This window comes from Balaenoptera musculus, chromosome 1 (genome assembly GCF_009873245.2).
Source record: "Balaenoptera musculus isolate JJ_BM4_2016_0621 chromosome 1, mBalMus1.pri.v3, whole genome shotgun sequence".
Classification (NCBI taxonomy): domain Eukaryota; kingdom Metazoa; phylum Chordata; class Mammalia; order Artiodactyla; family Balaenopteridae; genus Balaenoptera; species Balaenoptera musculus.
In genome coordinates this window covers 118,191,156-118,201,126 of record NC_045785.1, presented here as the reverse complement: position 1 = coordinate 118,201,126, position 9,971 = coordinate 118,191,156, and the positions used below count along the sequence as shown (strand labels likewise).

General features: G+C 46.0%; 1 protein-coding gene across 1 annotated transcript; it reads right to left on the bottom strand.

Moving 5' to 3' along the window:
* Window positions 1-1,439: 1,439 nt before the first annotated feature.
* FCRLA (Fc receptor like A) lies at window positions 1,440-8,216 on the bottom strand. The gene is made up of 6 exons (XM_036871619.1): window positions 8,138-8,216; window positions 4,341-4,355; window positions 3,919-4,071; window positions 3,332-3,598; window positions 2,575-2,859; window positions 1,440-1,741 (listed from the first exon to the last, which is right to left on the bottom strand). The coding sequence occupies exons 1-6, from the start codon at window positions 8,214-8,216 to the stop codon at window positions 1,440-1,442; spliced, it is 1,101 nt and encodes a 366-aa protein (XP_036727514.1).
* Between the last annotated feature and the right edge of the window lie 1,755 nt (window positions 8,217-9,971).

Sequence of the window (9,971 nt, the reverse complement as noted above, 5' to 3'; positions counted from 1 at the left end):
AGCATAGCCCACTGGCAGTTGAGCTTCCACTTTGGTCATCCACCAAATGACATATCTGGTCATCATTTCTTGCAACTCCCATTCATACAGTTGTTAATCGATCCTCTCATGCTGCAGTGATATTTGTGGACTTTTACCAATTTCCAGTTGCTTTCTGATCTTTCCACTTGAAGGTGTTAGGAGCCACCGTAAAACTGGCATTTTAGAGGGAGCTAGGAACCACCATAATACTCGAATTTTAACATCCAGCATGATTCTATTCCTTTATTTCTCTGTGGCATGTCTGAAACGATCACATGTACATATTTTGTAGATCACTGTGGGTCCAAACTACACACAGAATAAATGGCACAAAGAAAAAGTACACTGGATAACCTCATACCACATGATTTAGGAGAAACATGGTAGAATGCTCTTTGGCTGAGGTCATAAAATGGTATGCTAACTCACTGACCAAAGGTTACTGTAGAATCTGGCAGGCTAGCTCTCATTGTCTGAGAATGTACAATAACAGTCCAAGCATTAAAAAAAAAGTATTACTATGGTACCAAAATAGATTTATGTATATTTTTAAAGAAAAATATTTCAGAGATGGATTAAAACAAATAATTGCTGCTCTGGCATTGTTCTACTCGATCACATGTTTCTGAGTCCAGTAGGATCCCATGGGGAATTTTTATATACCCTGCTTTAATTGTTTAATGGGTAGGAGTATTACTGCCCCTCCATCCCAAATTGTAAACTTTCTATAGACAGACACTGTCTTATGGGTATACTTAACATAGCATCAACTTGGGTATGTAGCAGAGAGCAACAAAATACCAGCACGTAGTTAATATTTGCTGAATAAGGCTAGGAGGAGAGAATAAGTAGAAGAAGAAAAGGTCCATTCCAGAGTCCAACACCTCCGTTAGGCTGGGGTTTCCCAACCTCAGCACTATTGACATTTTGGACCAGATAATCCTTTGCTGTGGAAGGCTGTTCTGTGTGTTATAGGATGTTTAGCAGCATCCCTGGCTTCTACTCACTAGACGCCAGTAGCACACCACCTCCCGCAATGTAACAATCAAAACTTTCTCCAGACATTGCCAAATGTCCCCTAGGGTGGGGAGGGATTGCCCTTGGTTGAGATTGCTGCATTAAATCTATCATCTCATTGCTTCTCTTTCAATCACCAGATTCTGGTCTGGGCAACAGAAGGCAACTCCTGGTCTAGATAGAGCAGGAATATGTTGTCATGTTAAGGAAGAATATACAATTATAGCTAAACTCCAATTATCACTTTGTACACATTTATTTATACTCACTTATCCCTGTTACTCTAACAAAACACTGGGCAACTTGTAAAACTACTTATGCTTAGGTATGGAACAGAAAGAGGAAAAATAGAAAGAGTTGGATTTATTGGGGGTAGTTGAGCAAAACGGCAGGTGAATTGTTTACTCATATTTGGCAGGACCCTTTGTGGTCTTGAGCTTCAGGTGGCTAGACAAGTCCCTCAGCTCCATGACCAGGTGACCAAGGATGACCCTCATATCCTGCATTTGTTTGAGGAGAACACCCATCTGGTGATGCAGATGGGGATCTGGGAACTGCAGAGGAGAAGAGGAGCCCAGATCCTTAGAAGAAGGGGTGGGCCGTGGAGGCAGAGGCCCAGGGGGCTCCGTAGAAGTAGTTTCTGGAGCAGCTGATTTCTGAGGAGCTGGATTCAAGGTGGGGGGTGCAGCAGAGCTGGAGGGACCTGGATTATGGGATAGGAGACACAGACACAGAGTGAAGTCTGACTCTGGCCCTACCCTCATATTCCTGGTCAGTCATTCTTATTCTCTGAAAATAGCTGTGGGGCCCAATGGCATCAAAATCTTGAGGACTCTGGTCCAAATTTGAATGTGAAGTATAGTTACTTCTGCTTGAAAATCTTCCACAATGAGGCCTCATCATTAGAGGGCTATGGATATTAGCCAATTCTTCCTCTTTCAATCTAATTCCTTGCAACATGCATGTGGTAACTGGCCCTAGGTCAACCTCTTATTGTATATGACATTAGTGTAATTCCTTATCCTTGTGCCAGCCTTCAGTGTTTTGAGGACACCTCTGCTGGCCCCTCGAGTCACCTCCTCTTCAAAATGAGCATTCCTCCCATTATTCACCTTATGACATGACTCAAGCACCCTCACTACCCTGGACACCTCCTCTGGGTATATTTCAGGTCAAATGTAGCCTTCTTAATGGGGACTCCCAGAATTGAATAGAAACTCCAGACTACTTCATCCTCGCACTAGATACTCTATTCCTACAATTGCCCAGAGGTCATGTAGGGAGTGTAAAGTCTATGGGGAAGCAGCTGTGGAGTTGGCTCAGGTCTTCGTTTGATGAGGTATACACCACAGTCTGAGGGAGAAGTTTCCTATTTGTGCTTTCTTCCATCACTAGGGACTCTGGCTTATTGGTCCTGCCTCCCATGTGTCCTTTCTTAACCTGCTTACACTGAATCTTAGCTCAAAAACCCAATCGTCCTATTTCCCCCCTTCCCCTGCCTTTTCACACACACCAGACATATACACACTAACTCACCCTGCACCCTGATCTCCAGCTTAGGGCTCTGTTTCCAAACTTGGTTGTCCTCAGTGGCTGCTTCACACCAGTAGGACCCAGAGTGTGCCTCCGAAGCAGTGGGGATTTGGAATTCTGAGGAAGGGCCCCTGCTGCGCACTGTCCTGCTGTCCTTGTAGAAGGAGAAGAGGAGGCGGACAGCCGACCTCTGCAGGGGCAGCTTTGTCTGACAGCTCAGGGTTACCGGGCTTCCCTCTTGGGGCTCAGCTGAGGGTGTGGCTCTGAGAACCGGGGCTCGAAACAGTTCTGGGGGAGAGATAGGTGAGAAAGAAGAGCTCAGCCATCCTACATTCAGGTGGACCCATGACAGGCAAAGAACCCCAGTCACACTTTCCTTCCCCTATTTCTATCGGGAAGGAGCTCTCTTAGAAAAGTTCCATTTGAACATTTCAAGTCCTATCTCTCTTCAATAGACAGGACTAGAAAAGATCTAGAGATGGGCAAATCTGACTGTAATCCAGATGCCCAGTCAGTGAACATTGGGAAGCATAGAACTGTAGGACAAAGCAGCAGGAAACATGCTGAACTTGGAGTTGGGCTAAATGACTTGAAAAGGCAATGCTAAGATGCTGCCCCTTTTGAAGCCCAACTTGGACGTTTGCCAGCAACCTACTCCTTAACCCTTCAGTGACCTTACCATCTCTAATGAGAGACATTTTTGGCCCCTCTGTCTCTCCCCACCTGCCTCTGCCACAATGACACTGCCTCTAGCTCTTACCTTGAACTGTGATAGCCACGGGAGATGCTGTTTCTGGGCTCCCAGGACCAGGGCTCCTGAAGATAGCACTGCAGTGGTAATGCCCGCTGTCTTCCTTTTGCACCACGGCGATGGAGAATTCCTTGTTAGGTCCAGGGGGACCCAGGGCTGAGCCATCTTGGTAAAAGGTGACCTGGGTCAGTGGCCAGTCTTGCCAGGCCTGACAGCGCAGAACCAGAGGGTCTCCTTCAAATATAGGCCAGGTTGGACTTTGGAGGATCAGCCAGTCTGCGGTCCAAAGCAAGGGCTGAGTGTGACCCACTGCCTTCCTTGGGAGCTCCCTCAGTGCTGCCCACAACAGACCCCTCTAATCTTTCTCTGAGGGGCCGGGTAACTTTCACCACTGGTTGGGAGTATGGAACAACTTCTCTAGGGCCTAGCACAGAGGGCACCCTGGCTTCTTGGGCTGAAGATGGGGCAGATGATATCTCATCCCATGGCCAGTTTCAGGGGGCACCTTCCTGAGTGGGCTGTGGGGCTGAAAGGAGAGCTTTGGGAAATGGGAGAAAGACCTGGCCTGCACTGGTCAGTCCTTCCTGGGACCTCACCGTAGGACACAACCAGATGGAAGGGTGCGCTGAAAGTGTAGCCCTTGACCTGGAAGTCAACTTCTCTTGGGTCCGTCAAGTCATCCTCAGGGTGGCAACTGCTCTCTTGGGTGCTGACAGGTCCTTCGCACTGGAGCGCCTCAAAACTGGCAGCTGAGGAGGGCGTGGTCCGAGAAGAACCAGAAACTGATGCTGTGATTGGGAAAGAGGACAGGAAATTGCTTTCCACAAGTGTTCCTCCCTCTCCTCAGGGAATTATATTTTTTAGAGTAGAATAGGAAGACATCAAAACATTTTTTCCAAGAGACCCATATGGATCTCTCAGAGGGATACAGCTGACTTGATTCGCTGGCTTCCAGGTGCTGTCAGTGAATGGACTGTGGTTTGAAGAAGGGGTACGGGGGAGAGAATGGTGAACTCACCAGCATGACATCCAGCTGCAGGTGCAGGAAACCAGAGGCCAAAGACAACGAGGACGCCAGAGCAGGCAGACACAGGACAGGAGGGAAAGGGAGATGATCAGATTCTAACATTTGTTGGGTGTTTACCACATACCAGACACTGCCAGGCACGTTCACACCTTATCACACAAATCTTGCAAGATTTCTAGGTATGTGATTTCACTTCCATTTTATAAATCTTAAATGAAACAGGTTTAGAGAAGTCAATTCATTTACCCCAAATTTAAAAAGAGAGTAGGGAGCGGAGCAAGAAACTCAGGTATGTCTGAGTCCAAAATCAGTGTTCTTTTTACTTCATTGTTCAGACGTGATCTACTTTAGTCTTCAGACCGTCCTTGGGGGCTTTCTTCCAAATTTTCATTTACCCAAATTCACTTGGTTCTTCATCCTTGAATATGTTATCTACAAACTAGCTTTTAGTATCTTCTTCCTTGCTCCCCCTTTCAGGTCTTCCTTTTTCAACCATCTCTACCTTAATATCCTCTGTCCCTTGAACTTTCCCTGGCAATGGTAGAGTCCATCCTGTGTCTTTCTCTCTACACCTGAACCTCTACTCCCAGTCTGTACTGGTAACTATGGAACAATTCTTTCTTTGCTTGGGGTTGAATAGAGTTACAGATTTCTCACCACATGTCTCCTCAACCTCTCTCTTAGTTCCATGGTTGACCAAGGCAAGGTAAATTTCTCCCATCTCCATGACTACTTCGTGTCCCTCGTAATGCCTCTCCTCCTCTTCTGGCTCCATGGTCATTAACATGTGCTCAGTTCTTCACTCTGTCCTTTCCTATCCTACTTGCTTTTGTTCCCTTCCACTTCCAAAGGCCCAGGACTCTTCTTTGACCTTGTAACTTCCCTTAGCAAGGCCCCTCTCTACTTCCTAATTCTCATTACATCAGTACCAAGTGCTTTCTTTAGATCCTCTCTCAGCTCCCTTCACCACTCTGCTACCCATTTTCAGTTCCTCCACTGTCATTCAACTAGACTCAGCCTCCTGTCTTTTTCTAAAATAAAATACTGTTGGGCTATCAGGCACTTTCACTCAGTAAACTATGTGGTAGTTATTATTATTCTCATTTTATGGATAGGAAAACCAAATTCAGAAATATGAAAAGTGACTTTTTCAAAGTGGCATAGAGCTGGTAAATAAAAGAAGAGGGGCTTGAAAACAGAGCATCTGATTCCATGTCTAGAGTTCTCACAACAATACTACTGCTGTATCTTAATACAGTCACCCAGTCCTGTCTCTATGAGTTCAATAAAACAATTCAATAAAACAACTATTGTGCAGCGATAAAGCAGGTGCTGAGAATTCAAAGATAAATAAGAGAAAGTTAAAAAACAAACAAAAAGGCATTGTCCCTGACTACAAATAACTCTCAGTTCAGTGGATGCACAGGCATGTGAAGAGATTGTTTCAACATGAGGAAGAAAGTAATATGAAAGAATTATCACAGGCAGCCATCAAAGCAGAGAGGAGGGTTCAAGGAAGATTTCCTGGTAAAGACACCACCTAAGCTGAGTCTTTAAGGATGCCCAGAAGTTTGTAAGTGAGAGAGGAATAGGGAGTAATGGGGAGAGCTCATTTCAGGCAGAGGTAGCAGTATGAGCAAAACTTTGGAGGTAGGTAAGAGTCTGGTGTGTGAATATAAGCAAGTTGGGATTTATTAGAGAATAAATTGCAAGGCTCAAAGGGTGAGAGAAGAGGCTGAAAAGTTTTAAAAGAGACCAAGTTATGGTGGACCCTTAACGCCATGATAAGGAGCTTAGGCTAGCAGACTTGAATTTTAGAAATCACTCTGGCTGCAGAGTGCAGAATTTATTTCAAGGACACAAGGCTGAGATATGAAGATTAGTTAGGAAGTTGCTGGACTAGCCCAAGACAGAAATGATGAGGGCTTGTCCTAGGATACTGTTAGTTATGTTTCAGGGAAGAGACTGGCTCTAAGACCAACTTAGAAGGTAGACATTGCCAAACTTGATAATTGATCATGTGTAGAGGATGAAGGAGAAGGAGGAATCTAGGTTGTCTCCCAAGTTTTTGACCGGGATATCTGGGTGGATACCATTAACTGAGATCAGAAATAGTGAAAGATGAAATTAGGAGAATTCCCTTGTGGCCCAGTGGTTAGGATTCTGGGCTTTCACTGCCATGGCCCAGAGTTCAATCCCTGGTCAGGGAACTGAGATCCCACAAGCCCGCAAGCAGTGCGGCATGGCCAAAAAAAACAAAAAAAGATGAAATTAGGAGAGGGAGGGACCAAGAGGACAGAGCTCTGGTCATATTGTGCTGAGATACCTTGAAACATACAGGTAGCTATGTCTTGTGCAAAGCTTGATGTTTGAATGTGAAACTCAAAAGCATGATTAGGGTTGGAGATATGATTTAGAACTCTTAATTGTAGAGTCGTAGTGGTAAAAATTATACAGACAAATAGCTCACTAAGGAGACTGTAAATTAAAAAGTAGGGAGGCAAGGATGCAACTGTAGAAAACACCAGTCTTTAAGAGAAAGAGGGACTTCCCTGGTGGTGCATTGGTTAAGAATCTGCCTGCCAATGCAGGGGACATGTGTTCAAGCCCTGGCCCGGGAAGATCCTACATGCCGCGGAGCAACGAAGCCTGTGCGCCACAACTACTGAGCCTGCGCTCTAGACCCGCGAGCCACAACTACTGAGCCTGCATGCCACAACTACTGAAGCCCGTGCACCTAGAGCCCACACTTCACAACAAGAGAAACCACCGCAATGAGAAACCCGTGCGCCAGAATGAAGAGTAACCCCCACTCGCCACAGCTAGAGAAAGCCCATGCGCAGCAATGAAGACCCAATGCAGCCAAAAAAAAAATTAAATAAATTAATTAATTTAAAATAAATAAATAGGGGCTTCCCTGGTGGCGCAGTGGTTGAGAATCTGCCTGCCAATGCAGGGGACACGGGTTCGAGCCCTGGTCTGGGAAGATCCCACATGCCGTGGAGCAGCTAAGCCCGTGTGCCACAACTACTGACCCTGCATGTCTGGAGCCTGTGCTCCACAAGAGAGGCCGCGATAGTGAGAGGCCCGTGCACCGCGATGAAGAGTGGCCCCCGCTTGCCGTAACTAGAGAAAACCCTTGCACAGAAACGAAGACCCAACACAGCCAAAAATAAATAAATTAATTAATTTTAAAAATAAATAAATAAATAAATAAAATAAACATTTTTTTTTAAAAAAGAGAAAGAGAAAAGGAGCTACCAAAGGGACCAAGAGAGATACATGGAGTACAGGGAGAAGCCAGGGGAGTAGAGATTGCCGAGGGAGAATAAGTGATCAACAGTGCCCAATACAGAGAAGTCCAGCAGGATAAGATTTTAAAAATGTGCAGTGTCAATATAAAGGTCATAGCACCCTGACCAAAACTGACTCCAGTGGAAGCCAGACTGCAAGCATTGAGGAGTGAGTGAAAAGTGGGGAAGTGGAGAAAGCAAGTTCAGACTACTCTTTCAAGAAATTCATCTGAGAAAAGGAAGAAAAGAACTGAGATTGTAGCTAAAGAAGACATCATAGTCAAAGGGACTTTTAGGATGGAAAAAGTTTGAAGATTTTTATATTCAGAAAGAGCCGTTCAGTCCTGCGCACCAAACTTTCTTATACTATCCTTCTTATCCCACCTGAACACGGCTTCTTTGGAGGGCTGAAGTTAGTCCAAGCTTCTTTCCTTTGGGTCTTTTCCCCAAAGTCAGGAATATCTCCATTTCCACACATTCAAAGATTTTACTTACCCAGTAGCATCTGGGCTGCCCAGAGCATAGCAGGAGAAAAGTAGAAGGCCCCAGCCATGAGGACACAGCCCAGCTTCATGGTGACTGTGTTTAGGCCTCCTGAAGCTTCTAACACACTGATTTTCTTCAACACGATACCTCTCAAATTAGAAAAGGGGAAGTAAATCTAACTGTCTGATCTCCTTTCATATGGGACCTATTTTTAAAATTTATTTATTTATTTATTTATTTTTGGCTGTGTCGGGTCTTAGTTGTGGTGCGCGGGCTTCTCTCTAGTTAGCGCACAGTATCCAGAGTGCGTGGGCTCAGTAGTTGCGATGCACGGGCTTAGTTGCCCCGAGGCATGGGGGATCTTAGTTCCCTCACCAGGGGACAGACCCTGCATCCCCTGCATTGGAAGGTGGATTCTTAACCACTGGACCACCAGGCAAGTCCCTGGGGCCTATTTTCAGCTTTGCAATCAGCTTTCATCCTTCAGATTGACCAGGTTGGTTCCAGCATCAACAGCACCCTTAGGGTTGTGGATGAAATGATAGCCCTTTCAATTGCTCAAAAATTCCCCCATAGAGTTCAGAGACCTTCCAAAGCACACAATTGTCTGATATCCCACCAGCCTTCACAAACTCTGGGAAAGGTCAGTGCAACAATCATCCATTTCACTGATGAAATAACTGGGGACAGGAGGCAGGAAATTGCTTGAAGCCTACCCAGAAAGTCACAGGGAGAGCAATGGTGAGAATTCAAGTGTCCTGCCCTGTCCTGCTCCAAGCCTTACATGTTTCTAGTAACCAGACTGCAGCAGGACAGAACGGGGAAGAAGATTGGTAATGGCACCAAATTAGATATCAGATTAGTCCCCTGGTATAATCCTACCATCCAAAGCCCACACAAATTATTATTATTTTTTTTAATTCAGGTGTTCCCACCTAAGCCCTGGGCTCTTTTTTTTTTTTTTTTTTTTTTTAGTATTTGTTTATTTATTTATTTATGGCTGTGTTGGGTCTTCGTTTCTGTGTGAGGGCTTTCTCTAGTTGTGGCAAGCGGGGGCCACTCTTCATCACGGTGCGTGGGCCTCTCACTATGGCGGCCTCTCTTGTTGCGGAGCACAGGCTCCAGACGCGCAGGCTCAGCAACTGTGGCTCACGGGCCCAGCCGCTCCGCGGCACATGGGATCTTCCCAGACCAGGGCTCGAACCCGTGTCCCCTGCATTGGCAGGCAGATTCTCAACCACTGCGCCACCAGGGAAGCCCCCCCAAAGTCCACACAAATTTGTACATAAAGTTTTCTAGACTCATGCCTCAACTCTCTGTTTCTAGAGTATGACTAAGGCTTTTCAGTCTCAGTGGAAATCTGAGTACAAGGCAGAGAGAGTCCCCTGGGAAAGAGCAGAGGGGGGGAAAAAGAAAGTCAATTTCCAGAGGACCTAGCAGTAAGCCCAGGCCTCAGGCGCATGGCCAAAGTACAAACCACTGATCCTGAAGAAATTAGAGACAGAAGGCATCTGATAGCTTGAGAAACCTGAGGAGGGTCAGGAATAGGGGCAATATGGAGGCCACAGCATCTATCTTCAGTTCCAGGGTGCCTTATGGGAACCATTGTCCCTGCCTCTGAACGTTTGCTGTTTGACTGAGGTCTCCTCAATGGCAGGGCCCATGCCTTTTTTCACAGGGACCACACTCCTCTCCCCTCCCCATCATAATACCCACCAGGCCCTCAGCTGGTTACTTGGAGATGAAATGAGCCATCATAAATGGGGGAAGGCAGTCCTGCCTGAAGGCAGAAGGAGGGCCAGCATGACCCTTCAACTGTGCAAAAACCACACGTCAGAACAGA